General features: G+C 41.9%; 1 protein-coding gene across 1 annotated transcript; it reads right to left on the bottom strand.

Moving 5' to 3' along the window:
- Positions 1-4909: 4909 nt before the first annotated feature.
- mylk4a (myosin light chain kinase family, member 4a) lies at positions 4910-14881 on the bottom strand. The gene is made up of 15 exons (XM_053438452.1): positions 14136-14881; positions 11504-11641; positions 11038-11134; positions 10305-10695; positions 9502-9800; positions 8787-8892; positions 8213-8306; positions 7716-7825; positions 7299-7440; positions 7127-7197; positions 6914-7042; positions 6675-6827; positions 6497-6575; positions 6258-6312; positions 4910-6100 (listed from the first exon to the last, which is right to left on the bottom strand). The coding sequence occupies exons 1-14, from the start codon at positions 14664-14666 to the stop codon at positions 6259-6261; spliced, it is 2394 nt and encodes a 797-aa protein (XP_053294427.1). The 5' UTR covers positions 14667-14881; the 3' UTR covers positions 4910-6100; position 6258.
- Between the last annotated feature and the right edge of the window lie 7589 nt (positions 14882-22470).

Here is a 22470-nt window from a genome sequence, read left to right as displayed (position 1 = left end):
ATTGTAGGGGTTAGTGTGAGTGTGTCAGAGCAGATAAAGGGGATCCAATAAAATATGACAGCGGCATGTTTTGAGCATGAAAAGTCGATGTTTGCATGAGCAAAGGGTCAAGATGGAATTCATCTGTCTGGCTGCAAAGGTCTGATGTGATAAAAGACGCACACAAGCAGCGTGTACACCACCGCCTGCACACAAGCTTGTGTTAACACACTAACCTCAGTCACAGAAAACATGCTCCTTCAGTCTGTTTGAACAAGGCGCTTGGCTCCATTTAGTTCCCTCAGCAATGACTCCTCAGCAAGAGCTAAAGCATAAAAGAGCGCAGCGCACACACACGTGGAGGCCTGATGGATTATGGCTCTCTTGGCCACCGAGGCCTCTCAGCAGGGCTGGCAGACTGAACAGAGACCCCGTGCAGGCCAAGGGGTGAGCCAGAGGGACGAGTAAATACAAAGCTGATGGAATGGGCCCCATTGTGGGACCGCCTGACCAGCAGTAGGGCCCAACCTGGAGATGATATGGAGCCAAGCATATGACCCGACAGCGGGGAACCTTCAAGATCATTAAAGGCTTCGCCGTGGCCATTTGATCAGTGTTGAAACCACCGACTGTAAACACTGGACACAGCAAGCTGCTGCTTTTCCCACTCATCTGGAAATCAATCTGCGTGTGGGTGGATGATGGCTATTTTCATTTCAAATGTCATGTTGTACAGTCACTGAAAAAGAAAAGGTGCTGTACACTAAAGATATGGAGCATTTATGAGCTGCTCACTTAATTATCCATCTACATTTAGCTCCTGACACATTATAGGACATCATGGAATTTGGACAGTCCATTATAAAGATCTTATGGTCAGCTGGAGGCTGTGAAAACAAGATTTAAAAACAGCCTGATATACTATCACCTTTTAATTGGGGGAGCTTCCTAGCGGAAAAATTATATTGAAGATATGAAAATAGATATGGAATGACGTGAACATTAATTTGGATTTGTGTTAATGTCCACCTTACTACCCCTTTGTTCTGTTTTGGTCTCTACCAACTCCTGACGGAAATATCACAGGGCTGCAGATTGAGGGTGATAATTATTTGTAGGTTCAGAACAATGAGTAACACACTGAGACACTGGTTTTACTTGCATTTGATAAAACTTAGTTTTTAATCCACTACAGCTGCTTCAAGGCAAGACTACCAAAGAAAAGGCAGATACACTGAGAAGTCTAACATTAGCCATGAAGTCCATATTAGAGCTAATACTGAAGCGGTAAAACCCCAGTATATTGAAGTTATCATAGCATGACCCTTTTCCTCTAATAGGTTGCAGGGTTACTTTTCTTCAGCTGTAACTGGGTCTGTCAATGATATCTATATTTCTAAGATCACTAATAATGGGGGGAAAATAACTGGATAACTGGACTTTGTTGTCATTGGTGGTGAACCTCAGCTGTGTTAAAAACAGATCACTCAACCCAGCGTGTTCCCACCGCTGGACGTGACGACACGTGTTCTGCCATTAACTGAACATAAACGTGGTCTGTCCCCCCCCCCCCCCCCCACACACACACACACACACACACAACCCAACGCAAATCAGAACCACCTGCCCCCAGGCCCTGAGAAGTGGCCGGACTTCTCCCCTGGACCTCCTTGAAGAGAGGGAGTGAGAGGGAGACAGAGAGCGCCTCTTGTTTGGACAAACGTCAGGGCCAGCTCCGGGGCTCGTACATGAAACGAAAGAGTGGAGCAGGGAATCTCGCCCTTCACGTAGCCTCCTGTAACCCCCGGGCCTCGTCTCCTCCCTTCTGAGCGGAGCCCAATATTTTTTAATTACGTGGAGGAAACTCCTGTTACAAAGGCCACTTTCTTAGTCGATCTGCAGGGAGGCGGCGAGGAGTTCTGGGGTCAGCCTCCCCTTCTTTTTCTCTCCTCTCTCCGTCCTGTGTGTGGGCGGCAGGCGTATCGGCTAACAAACTGAGTGCATGCCACCCAGAGATTCGGGTCACCGGTGACAGCCTACCTTCCCAAAGCAAAGATGGCACCTGGTATCTGAATGCATTCCCCCCCCCCCTCCCTGTTTTCACACAACACAGCAGCTACCTCCAGCATCCTTTCCCTTTAGCTCCTATCCACACCACACAAATCAACTCCAGCAGCAACTTACATTTTTTCAAGTATTATAAAACAAAATTTATACTTATTTTTGTAGACTTAGACGTGTCAGTAAGCATTTTTTTCACCCTCAGCTTCTTTGCTCTGGTGGTCTCTAACTGACAGGAACTCAGGCACTATTTGTTATCTTTAGGCCCAATAAGTCCATCTGGTTTTGGTTTGGCTCCTCAAGATCGCCCCTGGAGATGTGGATGGAGGGGACTTAGGGTGAGGTGGTGGAGGGGCAGTTCTAGCAGCCTTTTTTTTTTTCTCCCCGTAAATTGAATTTCTCACCATTCCAACCTGGGCCTCGGACCAGGGATATAGAGCGAGAGCTTGTATTCGCCTTCCAACCCTCAGGCTCCTGAAAAGCTATGCACAAAAAAAAAAAAAGTAACTCAGAGTGGGGAGAAAAATCTTTGGGAGAAATCAGTATCACCTGTTTTGTCGAAACGACTCGTATGTTCGCAGTAATGGCTTTTAATTGACTCCGATTCTCTCAACCTGCGTTTGTTACCGAGGAATGTACGAACTCTGTCTGAACCGGGCCCGACGTGAAACCTTTTGTGTCCAATGAAATGATGTGTGAAAATAAACAAATAGTAGACTAAACAAAGCTGTTGGTCCTCGATGGGGTAATCGGGATGGAAAGTATTTAGAATCTGTACTTGGGTTTGTACGTTGTGTATAAGTTCAAATTAAATAATAAATGCACACTTTTCATCAAGGAATATTTTATTACAGGCAACATCTGGAGCAAAGACTAATACATTGTTGATGTACATGTACAGTAGCCATCATAAAAGTCTATATATCAAGCTACCTGGCTAAATAGCTAGTAGCCACATCAAGCTATTTGTACCTGCGCTTTGCATGTTTTTTATTTTAGGTATAAAATCAATATAAGATACTGTTCACTCACTGTTTACTTAAAGTCTTTGAATTGAGCACTTTCTTATTATATGTGTATATGTAGGCTACTATTTACAGTTTTATAATTGGCTTTAATTGCCTAAGTTATTTTTTAAATGCTAACCTCTGGCAGAGATCCATAATATGTTGCAGTAGCCCAGAGGCAAATCTCACTGTAGCAGCTTGTTAGCTTGTTAGCTATCTCCCCACATTGAAAAACACAGTTTACACATTTATTTATATACACAATATAATAATGAATGGTTCCCTCTGTCATCTATTACCATTTTGTAACATACAACTTGCCCGTTTTAGTTCTTAACATACACATATTCATCTTGACTTTTTTTTCAGTTGGCTTTTTATATCATATGCTCTGTATATATTCCTAAGGAGGGTTTCCATTTTTAGTCTCTATCCTTGTCCACTTTCTAAGAAAGGTTCCACAAAAGGAGCTCGAGTGGATTTCAGTTGGACGACAGTTTGTCTCTGTCTGCCGTCCATCTGTCTTTGTCACCGCCAGTGCATACACTATAAATCAAAATGTAACAGAAAAAAGGAAAAAATACAAAACTGTGAATTATTTTGTCGGCCCTGACAATTTTATGGCCATGACAGTCTCAAACTACTGGATGTAAAAGTGGTCAAATACCGGGTTTCTGTGCTTTTCAGCGGTACAGTTTGCTTTTCTGGTATTTCTGTACAATTAAATATATGTTTTGGATTGTACTCCCCCATAAAGTCTGCACGTATCCCTGACTAACCCTGTGGGTTTCTGTAAAATAAGACCTTACTGTCTTTTAAAAGATAGAGCAGGCTGAATGTTAAGGTATACTTTGTGGAAATGTAGCTTGAAATGTTCACATGTTCCTAACAAGCTCACATGGCTGGTTCCTCAACCTCATTCATTTCCTTTTTTTCCCTTTTGTGACCTCAGTAAAAAACAGTTTATCTGAATCAAAGCCCTATTTCATAATCATCATCATTATCATCGTTGTCCTCGTCATCGTCATCATCATCATCATCATCATCATCATCATCATTGTCCCACTCAACTTATTTTCTCAGGTGATCAAACAGAGCTGCATCCGTCCCTCAGACGCTCTTCATTAGGCTCCTGGAGTCTGCTCTACTTTCCTCTTCAGTAACAGTGTGTGTTTGTGTGTTTAAGGTTTAAATAGACCTGTGCTGCGATTGTAAGGTTCTCATCAAACATAGTTCACTACATTAAGACAGATAAAATGCTTTATTTTGAACACAGCTATTAATAACAGGGAGGTGAATGCTTTCCTCTCAATAACCAAGAAAGAGTTAAAAAACATGAAAAAGGTTTATATGATTATCTGCGAACTAAATGTACCAAAGTGAGAACTGACTGCAAACTCTCCCAGTTCTATGTATGCTAAAAGAATTATACCTATTGGCACATGGCATATGTTCTTCTAAATTCGTAATGTATTTGTATTTTTTCTAATATAAGAACAGACATATATGTAGATATTTAGTTTATTTATAATACGTATGTCAAAAATAAGTTTGTCATAATTTTTAGATATCACAGAAGCATCCTCCCCCTTTATTTTAAATATTTATATTCAACATTGTGTTTCCTAATCCTCTTATTTTATCTTCAACTTTAAATTAATAAATGTATGTATTATGCCCCTTCACAGTTTTATTAACTCTCGGCTATAACTTTAAACTGAACCTTGACAAAAATATACAAAAAGGAAACAAACTCTGATGAGACAATTTCAGTTTAATGGACGTGTGCACACTTCACAAGTACATGCTGAATTTTAAATTAACACTCTGTGGTGACAAGTTCTCTGACTATCGTTCTACGTTCAACAACATTTAATGTAACATTCATCATGACTGTAAAATAACATCACATTAACACATCTAACGACAGTTAATGCACTTAGGCTACATTTTAGGTAGGTAGTGTATTGCTTTCAGTTAGTGAACCTTCACAGAAGGTAGTTTAAAGATAACTTTGTAATGTGGAAAAAACATCTAAGTTATAATTATTTTCTATTAAATCTCACTTAAACATAATACGACATGCAACAAAGAAGAAAACAAAATACGGAACTTTGCTGATAAGACATAAACGGTGTGGGTGAAATGTATTTTCCTTATAAACACTAGGACGAAGCACGAGGAGACATGAGCAGATTCGACCACACAAGCCTTTCCAGTGGTACTACCGTAGGTTCGGGTGTGATATATGATAAAATAAATAACTGTTTATAAAGTGCACATACTACAGCTCATTGCACCAGCCACGCAAATTCCCTTCTGTCCTCACGTACAGTTCACATCCACTAAGATATGACAACATCTGGGTTTTAATCTACAGTTCAGTGTCTATTTACAGCCCAAACAGAATATTGCTAACTGAGGTGTGTTTCTAAACATGTAGGATTTTATCTACTACATCAGCAGGACATGAAATCAGCAGCAAACAATGACAGCGCAGTGCATTTGGTTATAAGTAAGTGAGGGTGAGTATATCGTAGTATGTGCATGTTCAACTTTCAAGACAAAAGGTGCTTCACACAGTCAAGCTCATATAAACGTATGACAATACGTGTGTGCGTCTAATGAAGGAAGGTCAGATTGTGACCTTAGCACCATTTTGATTTAAAATCTACAACACGATGAGATAATAGAAAAAACAAACACCTTACAGAGTCACGTAATGTAATACAACATCACCACACGTGTAAAAGTCAATGTGTCACCTCTCTGACACAGTCTCAACAATAACTGAACACTGTAATCTTCACAAAGGTCACATTTATTGCATGGACCCAGAATTATATTGGAAGATGCTCTTTCTATTGACCTAACTTGTTGTTTTTCTAGCATTGCAACGCATTACTAATTTGACTAGAACTCTTAACTTGTATATTGTTTTATACATTCCAGGAAAATGCCGCAGGTGCATCGACTGATGTTCGGGTAACATACATGGGCGGGAGGGTTGGTCCGGGTGGCCACAGCTGGAGCTGTCACATCAATGCAGAGCCCTGAAAGAAGGAAGGTAAAGTCTCTGCACAAAATTTGGGATATGCTTCCCCCTTGTGGGTGATTGGTTGTGTGCAATATGTACATGTCTGAAAGGAATAAAGACTTTCAAAATTAAAATGGGACAAAAGTTTCACAGAAACAAAACTGCAGACCAACCTCAACTATCAGCCGTGGGCACACATGATGATCGCCGTGATCTGCACATCGTTTTCTGTGAAACAGAGAGGGTCAAGAACAAAGAATAAATGTATTGGCCCAGTGGCATATATCATGTGACTCACTTAACATTTTTCTGTATCTATAATTGCACATTGTCGATTGCCACACGTTCACAGTAGATGTATGGTCATTATTCATCTTCTTTATGATAAACAGAACAGGACTGTGTTCTCTACCTTTGTATTTAGGCGATGATGAAGCGCTGAGTCAGAAAGCCAAGGATGTCTCAATGCCTCAGACGCCCCCATCCTCCAACTGAAGACAAACACAGTGACACATAAATAATCAATGCATAGACCGCGTTTAAATGTAATAAGTATCACCGGATGCTAGCGTTAGACATTGTGTCGATACCTTTTATTTACAATAAGGAGCTTGGAGATGAAATCTTTGGCTTCTTCTGTGGTATCTACAAACTCTTGCTCCTCAAAGTTCCACCGACAGGACAGGATGTTATTCAGAGTCTCGTTGTCGTCATCACCGAGGAAGGGGCAGAGACCACTCAGGCTGACGGGACGACACGTACAGTCAGTAACATCAGAACGAGTTTAAAGAGAAAATGTAAATGCCTGTGTGATTTGGTGTTTACTCACAGCATGTATGTGATGACGCCGAGGCTCCACATGTCCGTGTTGAACGACACAAAGTCATAGTTGATGACTTCAGGAGCGAGGAACTCCGGGGTGCCAAAATTCACTCTGAGCTTCTCCCTTGGTTTATATCTATGCAGAGATAGAATATCATTTTTCATGAGTCCAGCTGATATTAAAGCTTTAAATCAAATAGAAGCAAATAGCCGCACTTACATCCTTGCGAGGCCAAAGTCGATGATTTTGATCTTATTTGTTACGCGGCTCACGCACAGAATATTTTCCGGCTGAAATTCAAAACAAAACAAGAAGTTTTAACACAGCTTTGATAAAACCACAAGAGTGTTTAAATTCTGTGTGTTATTTAAACCTTATAACATTTCATAACCTTTAGGTCCAGGTGCAGGATGTACATTTTGTGCATGTGCTGCAGGCCCTCACAGATCTGCCTGATGAACCCCACAGCGTCCAGCTCCATTAAAGTGTAGTTTTCATCAATGATCCTGTCGAACAGCTCCCCTCCACCAACACTAAGGTCAAAAACAAAATACATAAAAAACATGAAAACTCACAGAATTTAAAGCTCATCAAATGTTAAGCATAATTTTATGGTGTCAAAAAGTTTTAAGATTGAATTTTTGATCTAAACTAAATTAACAATCAAATAAATTAGCAGAAATTCCTGCTGGTGTCCCGCTAAATCAGTACAATTCAAAGGATGTTCATTTGCAGTAAAGTGTTGAATGAGCTATTTTTGAAATGTATAAACGAATGTGCTGAAAATATAAAAGAAGGAGGAGCATACTATTCAAGTACAAGGATGATGTCATTCCTTGACTCATAAGCTGCATAGAGCTGGATCAGGCTGGCATGGTCCAGATTATTCATGACCAGGATCTCATTCTTCACCACCTCCTACCAAAAACACAGGTGCAGACAGACACACACGCACACAGATGCAGAAGCAGACAAACACACACAAATGCAAACAAACACACAGAGACACAGGCGAGACAGCACACACACACACACACACACACACACACGATGAGAGGTGTCAGCTGTTCTCTGCTATGAGACAATGCATCTTCTCTTCTAGGTCAAACATTTCTCACCTAGGTGAGAAGTATTCCCTTTGCTACTGTTCCAAGTGTGGCCTTGTAGCGTACTACTATGTACTCAAAATGTGTAACTGAGCCCCTGTCCTGCTTTTTATATCATGTGTCGTGGCTCTCACTGTCACTGTACTCATCAAAATAGGACTGGTTCATTATTCATGGCCGTGTACGCTCGGTGCCATACCTTTTCCTTCTGAACCCTGGCTTTGATGACCTTCGCTGCCAAAGTGAGACCTGAGGAGTTTTCTACACATTTGTGCACTTGGCCGAAGCGGCCCCTGGAGGAGGGATAGAGAAGGGGAAAAAAAGCTGAATTCCGGAGTTGCCATCTGAAGTCGTACAGCTGAGAGACAGAGAAACAGTTGTGGAACAGGACAGAGATTTTACGTGTTTTCCCATGAGAAATCAAAAAGTGATCTTGCTTCAAACAGGGATTCCTAATCTGTTATTTCATTAAATCTGAGCTGCGCTCTGTCTCTTCTTTGAAGACCTGGATTAACACTTAGTGATTAGCTACCAGCTGGCACCGTGGATACAGTTTCACATACCACTCAGTCCTGGAGTAAAAATAACCGCTGTGACTCTGAAGTTATGAACCAGGGGGAGAGAAGAGGAGAGGGGATGCAGAGGGGGGGTGGGTTACGCAACCGGGCTTCATGGGAATTGAAACTCTTTCTCATCATCTCTGATTGTGTGATGGTTCAACTCGTCACGGCAGCTCTGATTTCCATCTTTGATTTCAGAAGTACAACACTCACCCTCCCAGGACCTCCTGCCAGTTGATGGTGTAGAAGTTGCTGATCAGGTTTGGCTTGGCCGAGACAAGGCGGTGATTAAAAGGAGCTGCTGGCGGAGGAGTGCTGTCTAAGGTCGGATGGGGGGGGACGAGAGAAAAGATATAATCTGTATTAACAGGTTATTAGGAATGTGAGAACACGGGGGCTTCCATTGTTGATCAGTTACAGCGAGGCCTTCGACAGGGGGCCATGGCTGCCATAATCAAGTTAGCACATTGTGCACTAACACGCTATGATAAACACGCTGATATCAGAGAAGCGTGACTATATATCTTCCACTTACGCTGCCAGACAATCCTAAAGGCTTTAAATGACTTCTTACTGCTGTGCTGTACCAACCTGGCGTTATCGGACGGGCCAACGAGTGACACTGTGTCTTAATTACCTCTAACGCACTTTGGTATTTCTGTGCTGCATATTGAATGATTTGTCAGCCTGGTAGATTCATCAGTGTAGTTCTGGTATGAACTCATATGCAGTTTAAGAGTCCTTTAACCATTTTAATTCAAACTACCAAAGCAAATTTAGACACTGGATCTTCACTGGATCTTCAAATGTCTCCAACATGTAAGTTTTGCTATATTTAATAATTGCATCGCTGCCTGACAGTGGACAACAACAATTATAGCTATTATTATTATTATTTAATGTTCCATCTTCATGAGTTTTGACTTACCAATAAAGTACCGCTCCTCCTCCTCCTCCTCCTCCTCTTTTTCTGCATCGTTTCCCTTCTTCTCTCTCTCCAGCCGTTGTTTGAGGTTTAACTGGATTTCGACTCCATCGGCCCTGAACACGGCCCAGCCCTCAGACTCCAGCTTTTGTTCGTCCTCCTCCCGGTCTCCTCTCTTCTCCTCCTCCGTCACCTGGCTCTTTGTGGGTTCCTCCACCAAAAAGTGCTCCTCGGTCACAAAGGTCTTGGCAGTTGAGCCGCTCCCCTCGGCTTTCTGGTCTTGCTCAGCTGGGGAAGCATCTCTGTGGTCATCAGGGCAAAAACAAGTTGATGGTATACATTTTTATAATTATTATGATCATTATTATTATTATTATAATTCAAGAGGTTTTGTGCAAAGATGTGGCTGATCGACCGCAGCAAAATGTCAATAAATCAGTGAGAAATCTGGAAACATATCTGTATATTAGATACTCAATCTCCAGACTACTGTACTGAGAACTGTGTAAAGGAGCTTTTTGTCTTTATGGTCAATATCAGATTAACGTGAAATATAACTTGGATTTATTTTCAGTTGATTTTGATATATTAAAACCATCATAATTATTAACTAGCAAAAACAGGACCTTTATCACACTCACACTTTACATTTGTCTTTATTCACTATAAGATATAATATAATACAACATAACGTAATTTAATACTATATCATATCATATCATGTACCATGCTTGTTTTCCTGTTGATCAGTTGGTTGATTACTTTATGAATCGTTGCAGATGTTATACGGATTAAACATTTACTACCTCGTAGCAGCTGGTTCTTTTTCAGCTGGGATCTCTGGGGCTGCAGCCGAGGCTTCCTCCTCCTCCTTTTCCTCTGGGACCTCTTCATCCTCTCTCACATCCTCATCAAGCTTTGGTTCCTGCTCTGTAACCACTGCCTCTCCCCCAGCTACCTTCTCCCCCACTCCCTCCTCACCCGATGCCTCATGTTCCTCGGCCGCCTGGGAATCTTCTCGCAGGAAGTCCACCAGATTGCGAGCGGCGGCATCAAGCTGTTGATCTTTGGGCGAAGCTCCGGCCTCCAGATCCAGAAATCCGGTGGCGAGCTGGTGATCGGATTTCTCCACATTTTCCCTGTTGAGCTTCTGCACCTCTTCCAGAAGCAACACCTGCTTCTTCAGGGAGATATTATCTGAAAAAAAACAAAATGTCCAAACTGAATTTACACTTACACTTTTACAACCTGCAAAATATTCACCATAGCTTCCTGTCATATTTAAGGCTGTGAAAGGGTTAGAGGGTAAAGCGTGAGGTTGTCAAATATCTCACTCTGACCTTTCGAACTTTGTCACGATTCCAATGCAAGTATAGCTGTACTTTTAAAAGAATATCACATTAACACAAAACATGTTCAAGGCATAGACCTTTTGTGAGCAAATGCATGGTTTTATATTAACTACAAAAAATTACAGCATTTCTGTTGAAGTGTATAACTTTACAATTATAAACTATAACTGCATGTGGATCTCAGCACCTGCTGTGTCAGGGGGCTTCATCCTCTTCTGAGCTTTTTGATTCTGTGGACTTAAAGAAGGCTTCTCGGTCCCGTCTTTAGCTTTATGGTCTTTCATCTGTGAAATACAAAGAAAAACAGTCAAAAGAATATAACGGCACAATTAATTGACTTAGCTAGACATATCATTTAAAAAAAATACAATTACATTGTTATATTATAAGAATAGCTTGCTGTTCTTCTTTATCCAAACATTGCTTCTTCTGTTCTTACAGTATAATTAAAAGGCAAATATATATTTTTTCTCTTTGCCTACATATCACTGGTTTGGCTACGGAAACATTTCATATCATCACACTTTTTTTGTCAACGTTGCCTGCAACTAAAACAGCTACAGCCCTTTAAAACAAAACCATGACGGACATTTTTTAACACAAAAATGAAAAGTTCCTTTGAGAAAACAGCTTGTAAAGCACAATACACCTACAAATCTTCCACATTTGCGAAGGGCGATGAAATGCTTTGGTCCGTGGAGCCTTATCTTGAGAGACGGCTGCGGAGAACTGGGCTCACATGCAGGAGTTATCTGTTGGTTCCCATTACTGGTTTTATTAGAGGTAGTTTTCTAGTAAAAAGACAAGATGGCAACGTTTAGTCGGTTATATGGAAAGGGATGAAAGTATCACATGTTAAATATGAATGTTAACAAAACACTGAAAATAAAAAATTATGAAGTTAAGGTCAGGCAACATCAGAGGTGAGACAGAACTCGTGAAAATAATTCAGTGAAATGACAGACACAGGAAGGTTTGATGAAGTTAGGGCCAAATGGCAAATGCACAAGACAAATTAATCAATAACTGGATGAAATGAAACATAAAGTTATGAAAAGAAGAAAGTAGAAGCAGCTCCTCTTTTGTTTGCATCTCACACACTAGCACATGTACTGCACGTCTCCATACGCAGACTGACTGGTACGGCATGCCTTTGATTATTCATGGCAGATGGAGAGACAGCAGCAGGGCAGTGAATTTATAGCTTATCACTTGTCACACTGGGCGACGGAATGCAATGCTGACCCCGAGCGGAAAATATTACAAGCGTCCAGTAGGCTGTTGTTCAAATGTCTCAGCTGGGGAGACGCACTAAACACTCTGTGATCAGGTTATAGCAAATGGAAAAACCCTGTCTTGAACCGCAGGGGCCTGTCTCACATTTGTCCTCTGAATGCAGTCGTGAGGTAAACAGCACAGGGGGTGGGGTGGGGTGGGGGGGGTATTTTTCGAGCGCAGCGTTTCCCCAGCGACAGCAGTGTTTGCAAGAGTTTAAATCTCTGATTGGGAGAGCGGGGGGGGGGGGGGGGGGGGGGCGCACAGTAACAGACAGAAATCTCACACCTCAGAAGGTGGCGGAAGATGGAGTCACCACCTGACAAGTGCTCTGACGACAACAGAGATTCCTTGAAATGTGACTCACATGGAAGCCGTCGGATCGGTATGTGCTCATCAATCATCCGAGTATAATTTAAGTTATAAATTAGGGATCCACATTGTCCGAGACGTATCTTAATTTCACACATATGTGGATTCAAATAGAAGGCCGTTGTGAACTGGGCAAGATGACGCAAGTGCCTCCACAAGAATGTGATAACACAGTCGCAGGACGTCACAATCCCTCAGGTACTTGTGCACTTTGCTTGTAGGTCACGGAGGTAAAGAGATACGGCTCTTCACATCGAGAGCCGTGCATGTGATAGTGGGGTGGTGATGTCTGTAAGTGCAACAGAAGCCTCTGATTCCAAGTAGCACGTATTGACCTTTATTCAGTGTAATGATCGGACTTATGGTGGGATTATTACAGTAAAATCCTCAGGTTTGATTCATGGCTGTCACAGGAAATGTCATTCAGTCTCAAGGGTGTGGACAATCCAGACAAGGCAACGTTGACATTCATAATTATACAATCATAATTATATAAATACATATTTACTTTTTTCACTTTTCTAAACCGGCACCAGCGGTTCTCAAGCGCTGCGTTCTGTGTTATATGCGGATCTTTATTGGAGCCGCTAAATCAAAACTGCTTTGACATCATTATCAGAAGGAATCCCTATAACATTTTATGAAGAGTTATTTTCCGCTGCAGAATCACATTGCACTTGGACTCCAGGCATCACCCTAGTTACAGCAGAGGGGCTAACGACTGGAAACTATCGGTGGTGAAGAGGTGGCACGGAATTTAAATGGGCAGACGTAGGGAGACACGCACAGGTGGAAACAAATCCGGTTTGAGGGAGTCAGAGCGAGAAACAAGAGAGGAGGGGAGAAACACCGACTCACTACAATTTGTTGACACCTAACTCCCTGTGAGCTGAAGGGGTTAAAGCCCTTTTAGACCACAAACACTGCAGCCCCGTTCCAAAAACAGCATATTCTAAACTGGGCCACTCATATTTCAGCCCTGGCCTCACACCGGCCCTCTCGTGCCCCGCCGGGAGGTCCCACAGCCGGCCGCATGCCAAGATGGCCACGTTGCGTTCAGCGCTGGGGTTGGTACAGAGCTGAGTTAAATCGGGACTTTATATAAGCTGTGACGTACGTATAGTGAGGAAACTTACATAACGCCATGAACATTTGTGTCCTTAATCACTTTGTCTTCAATCAGCAAATTGGCAAGTATACTGAGGCCCATTACACCTGCATGTTAAATGAAGCATTCAGCACATGAGCCAAGTCACATTCATAGGCAACATGGATGCTTTACTGCTATGATCCTTTTCACAGGTTCTGCCAAGAACAACAAGATCCTGGTCAAAACCGAAGTCAGCAAAGTCAGGAAATATATAGGATCATTGAGCACACTGACAAGATCAGGACTAGACGTCCACAGTGATGGACGGACTGTGACACCTTTAGATTCCTCAAATTATAAATGCACTGGGAAATATCAAATGCAAGATTCAAAATGTTAAATGCATACTTCACAATCTAAACTGGAAGAATATTAAACTCTCACTCGAAACAACAATAGCACAAGTTGGATGATATTTCTCCAAAACCCACTTTATGCAACAACAATATAATTCAGCCTCTTCAGCCATTTCAGGCTCTTGACCTCACCTTGTCCAGCTTCTTGGTTACTGCGTCTGTAGACGTTTTTTTCTTGATCGGTAGCTTTACTTTATTGTCTTTGGGTTTGCAGCCCTTCCGAGCCGTGGGGCCTTTCAGTATCAGCTCCATAATCTTTGAGCTCTTCACCGTCTCCCCGATGAAGCCGATCACCTGCTGCATGCTGAGGACCAGCTTTTCCATCCCCTCCATCTTCTGAGCCTGCTGCTCGGTGCGCTGGTTCACCACCGACATGATGGTGCTCATCTCCTGGCATATCTCCTTCACCTCTCGCCCCACGACCTGGGTCTGGCTCATCACCTTCGGCGGCAGATGGATCTCCTCCTTGTCCACCTTCAGATTCTCCATATCCTTTTCGATGCCGTCGATGTCCTGAGACATCCCGTCCAGGCGGTTCAGCACCTTCTCTTGGATGTTGATGAGCTTGTCCATCTTGCTGCTCAGCGACTCAATCCGATTTTGGATGAGGTCGAAGCTTACGCCGCCGTCGTCTCCCTCTGCGTTCACTACCAAGGCACTCATGGCTTCCGGTGATATTAAAATCACGTTAAGACGCCGACTTCAGACAAAAATAGGACCGGCAGCGTCCGTGACAAAGAATAAATCCTAGCCAGCTCTACCTTTCAGTGCACCGCCCTTGACAGCTATGAAGATTTTAAATATTTAAAACTGTTAAACCCTGTGGAATAAGCTCTGGAAAGTATCATTTAAAAGAATCTATTTCTCTCAGACTTCATCCCCGGCTCCTTCTCTCCACAATAGCAATGGTATTAAGAATGGAGTGAGCCGGTGTCCCTAAATGTAAATGGACAGCCTACGTCAGCAGGGGTCAAGTGTTTGGGGTGGGGGCTTGGCAATGCTTGGGCTATGAGACATTTGAGAGCCTTCAAGTGTTAAGCCCACCCCCGTCACTCGCCTGCTGGGTGTCAAAATGGTCACTGTACACAGTCCTCCTTCAACGTGTAAGACAAGTGGGACAATGCTCATTCATTAAAAAAAAAAAAAAAATCCTTTTCAAATGACTCGCTGTAACAGGTGGACGTGTCTGGTTCCCGTTCTTGAGAGGACTGAGCAGGTGTCCACGAAAGGAGACGGGTAAAGAGTGAGTTCCCAGGTGGTGGTTTTTTTTAAGCGGAAGAATACGTTGAGATAAACTCAAAATAGAAGCTGTGTTGACAACTTAAAAACAAAAAATACAAATCTAATGACCGTAATGGCATTGAGGAGACTAAGACCACCGAGCTGCTGGTTATGTAGCAGCGCTGCTCGGTGGTTCTGTCTGAGCACCGATGTGGACGAGGAGCGTGTTGCGATGCCAATGCCCTCGTATCTCCTGAACGCCTGTAACATGCACCCAGTGTTGAAACGTGAGGAACCCTGTGGTTCCCGGGGACCTTCTGCTGAAAGAAGAGACAGGACCCCTCTGATTTATACGATGCCTGCTCACTGATACAAACATCTACTGAGAACTTCAATTAAAAGAGTCCAGCTTCAATTTTACCTTAGCTCTTGTAATTAGAGCGTAATCCGTGTCCCCTATAAGTCAAAATATGATTTATTGTAATAACAGACGTGTTAATCAACTCACAGCCTCCCGATTATTCAAGGTCTGCGAAAGCCTCGCTGCTGTGTATTCAAGATATTTTTCCTGACGACTTCATCCTCAAGCTCGTCCAAAACTCATTTAGCCGCCATAAATTCACAGATGATAGAGCCGAGGGGGAGACTCCGGCATTGCTCAAGCCACCATGAAATGCTTTGTGACAACAGAGGCACGGATTGCAAAACTGAGCCACGGTGACCCCAGCCAAACCCGCCTCACCCCGGTGGCTCGAGCCCAAAGCCATCTAAGCGGTGGAAAGGCCCGAGGAGGGACGTGAACTTGGCGGAGAGAGCAGGGTTGCACGGGGTAATGTGACGGAAGGGACGGAGTTTGCTTGTCAGCTCGTGTTTCCCGACAAGTCATCGCACACGAGGCCACATGTCACTTTCTGTCTCAAAAGAACCAAACTGCGTCGTGCAAGAGCAGCTTGACCCCCTTTACCCTGTGGGTTCAGTCATGTTAGATGACTATAAGGGAAAAAACAAGTGATTCTGACGGGGCAGAAACAGTTGGGAGTGGAAACCAGCCATCAATCAGCCACTGGGACGCTCACACCTGTCTCTGGATGCCAGCAGATGACAGACAACGTAGGTCATGTGCAGCATGTTGTGTCAAATTGTCGGGCAGGGATTGTCGACTTTCTGATGCCGTGTTGTGCAGGGAACACACCGACCGGCGTTTTTTTCACTGGAGCTGCATGAGGAATGTTAAGTGATTTTTTCCGAAGGTGTCAAAAGAAAGAAAAAAAATGATACATACGTCAAAGGCTCAATTGCGACGAGCCTATCAGACGGGCTCTTTAGGGTTATGAAACGCTGCAGGGGATATAAACAGACTGTTACACAAGGCGAACATGGACTTTATCACAGCATCTTGACCAGCGCTCAAAGTGCTCTATCACCTCCTCTGCCAAACCCATGGAGGCATGTGTATGCAACAAGGTGGCAGCTGAGGAATCACTGCCCTGTCTCACTGGTGCATGATTAGAGAGGTTAGATCATGTCACAGCAGAAGGATCAGGATCCCTGGAGACAATGTCAAATGCATGAAGTTCCCTGGAAAGACTGCGGAAAATGTGACGAATAATTCAGTGTTTGTGTGCGTGTGTGTGTGTCCTTGTTGACTTTGTGGTATGAACTTTAACGGTAAATTCAAAAGCACATTGTAGTAAATAGTCAAAGTATAACTCTGACATAATATCATTAAGATACATTTAGATGTCAATTATAAATATGATTTCTGATTTGTTTCTCTGTTTGTGTGAGAAAAACAATGTTTGCTCTTGTGTGACCAAATGTCCCAAAAAAAACAATGTGTGTTGCATGAGATATGATTTCAGAAGCTCACCTGAAATTTAAAGGTTAATTTCTGGACCATTTCTGACCATTAAACTAGCTCAAGTGATTGATTTGTTAGATAATCACTGAGGCTTTATAATGTAATTTATAATAAGTGGATAGTAAAGCTGTTTATAATTATAATATATAAGTGACACACTTAAGATAAAGACATAATAAGATCATTTTAAATAAACAAAAGTTTTAAGCTTTACACTTTCCCAAAAGCATAATTGTTTTTATACACCCTGTGACATGTTGAGTAGTATTGTCTGTAACTGACAAAACAAACCGCAAAAACAGCCCGTCCAATGTAGTTGTGTTCAGTTTGACATTTCTTTCCCTGACTAATCCATACATGTGCTATGTGGTATATGTTTGAATACCATGACCTCAGCCGTGGCCTGTTTGTTCGGCGTCTGGGAGAAGGTGAACTATTCAAAATGGAGCAGCACCTCCCGCACAGAGAACACAATGTCCTGGGAAGCAGTGGGTCTGTGTGCCGTGGCTACTGTCCAGTCACCCCTCCAGTCTCCACTCGCACAACACGCCGCCTGCCAGCTCTGGCTATGCTCTCTCTTGGAAACTTGCGGGCTTGAATGTGTGTGGCAGCCATGAAACTTTACTCCCTGCTCTAACGTCTAGGACGTCTCCTCTGTTCTTTCCCTGTCATCTCAGCTTTTCTCTTGTCATGTGAGCACATTCTGCTGCTGCTCGTCACAGGGCTTTTGGGTTTTTGTTTTATAGGGTTAGAGACCATTAGACTAAATGTTGTGCGGATTCAGGACATTGTACATCTGTCTAGAAGTACACGGTTGTTGAGAGATTTTCATCTGATGTCCACTAATGCTGTTTGAAACTGGACATGATCTGATAAACATAACATAACATAACTTGAAGCTTTTTATTAACTGCTGTAACTTGCACTGATGGAAAATATGTAGACATTATTTCAAACAGCTACTTTTCAGATCAGTGTTAAACATGGAAATCATGCACTACAGTCAATTAAGCCAGTAAAGTATAAAGTAGTTAAATTACCTTTACGTTGATGAAGTGGGACAGTAAAATGACACTCCATGATATATGATAATAAAGTAAAATGTACCATTGTGTATAATGAGACCTATTTTAAGTATATTTCCCTGATAATACTTTAGAAAATACATACATGCATCACTTGTATTTGCTTGTGATCATTCAAGAATAACCAGTGAAATTACATTCAACTCAAATGTTCTTCTCGGGTTCAGAAATTCTTTGATAATTTCCTCTACACAATACAACACAGAAAGGCCATTTAAATTTTGTATTATCATCTCAATAGGGAAATGTATAGATGTATAAGGTTTTCCAATATATTTCATCATTTCAAAAATATAGAACGTTTTGTTGGAACTGCTTCACTTTTAAATTAACTCTTACATTTTCCAAAACTTCTGACATTTTGAAATAGAATTTTATCAGCTGCTGACTTTGTTTAATATCTAAAAAAGTAGCAAGATATTTAGCAACTTTCCATCAGCTTTGTGATATCGTGTACTTTTTTTTATTATTATTGGAGTTGGCATCTTGTGGTTTTCCTTGAGAGATGTTGACAATATAATAGTTGCCTGAGGCAGGGGATCACAAAAGGTCACATAACACAGTAACATAACTTCCTGGATATGGGGTCAATGTTTTTGTGGCTTTTTTTCTTAAAAACTGCAGAATAAAAACACTTAACTGATTAACCACTGGATATCTGAAATAGTAAGTGTATTCACATTTAAGTGAAGATAACAACCTGGATCTCGTGTTACGAGGGTTTTTTGAAAAGTAGACCCAAGTAACCCCACTTGTACTTGAGAAATACTTTCAAGTCCAGTGTTTCTTCTTTTGGCAAGATATTTCCAGATGCACTATTATTAGCAGTATGGAAATATAAGGAGCCCCATACATTAAGGATGGATCTGAGGTTAGTGACAGAATTCAAAGAAAGCCTATTTGTAAACTCAAGGATCTCCTGCTTTAAATGTCAGTGTGGATCTCCTAAATGCCAAAAGAGGAATGGAAACAAGAGCGGGTGAGGGGGCTTCAGCTTGTCCCTGCAGCACACTATCACAGCATTAAAGATAACTGCAGAATGTGAGTATATATATTCCATGTGCAGCGAATACATTCATACCCAGTATAAATATGCATTTCACAAATTTCAACAAGTAACGCAGGTTCGTATCTTACCTTTATTAAGAAATAGCTAACCCTATAGCATGCGCTCAAACCTATATATTATTTTGGCAAGCACTATGCCAGTGCTACAATGCTGAATCACAGCATCCATGTCATTTATTGACCACTAGATGGCAGCAGAATCATGACATTGAGCCTCCGTCGTGTCTGTGTCACGCTCCACCACTAGAGCTCACTGTTCCTTCACACCTCATTTTCAAATCCCTCCACTCATAAACACCACCAACACCTTATCTCATGTTCTATCCTTCCCGCTGATGTCCATAGCATAACTCCAGCCACTCGTGCATCACGACTGTAGCAGCCTCACCTGTCACTCAGATACAGAGAATTATGCTGTAAGGATATAATCCCCATATGTTGAGCTAATTTATTTAATAAAATTTGACATTTAGAGAGAACATAGCATAGCGAGTGTAAAGCAAGCGCTTAATTGCACAAATGAAATGCACTTTAAAGGCAACGCAAAGATGGCTTAGAGCACAGCTAAATCCTCATTAAGCTTCTTAATGAATAACTCACGAGACGAGCCTCCCTGTTGTCTGGGAGCAAAGTGGGGTTATGATTGAAGAGGACATGCCAGTATTATCCCAGTTATTTAGAAATGGCAGACACTTCGAGAAACCTGATGCAAAGATAAATCATGACAGCACCTAGCCTCTGCTTCCCGCTGGCAACATGTGTGTTAAAAGACTTGTACGCTGGATGTCGACCACAGGAATTAAGAAAGTGAAGATCATCAGTAATAAATCATGACTTTGAGGTATCACAGCCGTTTCTCACGGTCCTTGATTATACTAACATGAACAAAAAGACATAACTAATCAATTGAAAGCAGGGACAATTCAATCTAATAAGACATGTTCCAAGAATCAATCCTTTGTCATCTGCTGCCTTTAAAATATATATATACACACATATCTGCTCTATCATGCGTGTACATGTACTGCAGATGCATCCCAGCTCGTTAATTAAGTTTTAAGGACATTCCGTCCTTCCAAAATAATGCAAAACAACAACAGGTCTATAAATACTATATAAAATAAAAACATATTCAGCTTCCCAAGTTATAACACGGAGGACAGTAATATTATCACATAAGGAGGGTCTTTAAATCTGCAGCCGTCCCCTTTGAGAACAGTCAAAATCTATTAATGATCTATTAGTAACTGATCAAGGCATGAGGTACAGGTATAGCTGCTTTTATATGCCATATATCTATGAATGATGATCAATATGTAGATATTATCTCTCAGTTATCATAAGGACAAGTTTTACAATGCAAGGAAATGTTTTCCTCCTTCTAACGTTTGAAGCTTTAAACCTACCATTCTAGAGACAAGAGTTTAAAGAGAACATATTGTTCAGTTGGAGTAGATTTTCAATGGACTGCAATAGAATAAGTCTTTTATTGTCCTAAAAATCATCAACTAATATTAAAACATATATATATGACACCAACAAAACTACTTTCGGCAATGCTTGGTCCACAAACAGTAAAATACACAAGTGAATATGTCAAATTGATCCATCAACATCTACCATTGTAACAAGGTTAATATCACTGCTGCATTCAAACCTGTTGACCTGTGTGGCCCAGCGAACGTCTGAGTGTTAATCCTGAGGTCGAACCAGTACCTGAGACGCAGGTGGAGTAGACGCTCTGTGCCTCCTCTCGTAGCAGAGTACATCCCACAGCCTGTGCCAGAGGTAGGAGGCAACCAAACACATGCCATTGACGAGCCACGCATCCAAGCCTGTGACAAATTTCTCCATGGCTTTAACTTTACTCCTCATCCTGCTCCTGCAGTCTTTTTTTATTTCTTCTTCCTATCTTTAACCACACACCGGCCCTCGTGGAGCTTAGGGAGAAGAGAGTGGAGTGGAGGAGCGATGGAGGAGATGACAGCTTCTTCTCTGGGTAAGGACCGCCCAAACATTAATACTATCCTCTGCAGCCACTGTTAATTCAGTCAACACCCACCCCCATCCCCCCCAACTCTCAGAGCTAAAGGACAAGCAGTGTGTCCTTGGGACAAAGGAGCGACAGGTGCCAGAGCTTCATCTCAGTCCATCTCACCTCACTCCTTTACACCCTTTTCATTACTTTATTCCCACATTCCTCTCTGTGAATGAACTTTGGGAACAAGAGTCCACGGAAAACACAATTTATCTGAAACACGGCCCTGACATTGAGAACCAAGAGAACCATGACAGGGGTTTAGTGTCCCTGTCAGCACAGACACTTGGGATGTGGTGTAAATAAATAGCCTGTGCTATTGGATTACTGCTGCAAATGTCAGACTAACTCTCATGTGAGGGGTCGCACTCTGTGGTCCCTGCTTTCTGAGTTGTATATCATCCGTTATTGTTTTCCAAACCTAGATTACAGCAAACAGTGTAAACACAGGAGAGTTATAAGTGTCCTATTTAAGGATTTCTGAACTGCGTCTGCATTTTGTGCAGCAATCACACACTTTGAGAGGCATCATCTGCCGCTAGTGGCATGTGCAGCATGTCTGGGATCCTCCACACTCTCCTGGCCTCACCAATGGCACTGCCTAATGCAGAAATTAGCTCAATTTCGGATGGGAGCTGTGGACTCGCCGCTCAAATGAAAGGAATTACTCACAGTGTCTCAGTTATGTGTTACATAAAACTACTACAGTTACAAATACCACATGTAATAAGTGAATCTCAGTCTATGTGTTATACACTATTTGTGGCACATCTTGCTCATCACATAATTTGGCAATAGATAAAAGGGACATTTCCAAAAGCAGGGTAGAGTAGACACTACACAGGGTGTCAGATTTTGCCATTTTATACTCTATATTTTGGTGTCTTTTGCTGACAGTCTACGAAAGATCATATGGAATCATCATTAACTGGGATGGTAGTAGAATGTGGGCACACCACTGCACAGTCCAACTTCTACTGTACCAAGTCAAACTGTACCAAATTCCACACTCATAATTATCAGTCCCCTGCATATGCCCCCTTTGTTTTCATCAAGATCAGTCATTGATTCTCTGAAAAATCTGTGAAAAAGCCCAACGTTATATATCACGTTCATAAAGATAGTGAAAATAAAAAATCCTGGATCTGCTCCCTGTGATAATCTGTCTGCTAGCTTTAGCATAATCTCGAAAAC

Source organism: Pleuronectes platessa, chromosome 13, assembly GCF_947347685.1.
Source record: "Pleuronectes platessa chromosome 13, fPlePla1.1, whole genome shotgun sequence".
NCBI lineage: Eukaryota > Metazoa > Chordata > Actinopteri > Pleuronectiformes > Pleuronectidae > Pleuronectes > Pleuronectes platessa.
Note: the sequence above shows the minus strand (reverse complement) of the source record. Positions and strands in the feature narration are given on the sequence as shown.

Coding starts and splice junctions, on each gene's coding strand:
- mylk4a (XM_053438452.1), bottom strand. CDS start 14,666: ATGAGTGCCTTGGTAGTGAACGCAGAGGGAGACGACGGCGGCGTAAGC. Junction 10,696..11,037: donor GAAGCCCCCTGACACAGCAG/GTGCTGAGATCC, acceptor GTTTTTTTTCAG/ATAATATCTCCCTGAAGAAG. Junction 6,828..6,913: donor GGCGTCATCACATACATGCT/GTGAGTAAACAC, acceptor TCGTCCCGTCAG/CCTGAGTGGTCTCTGCCCCT.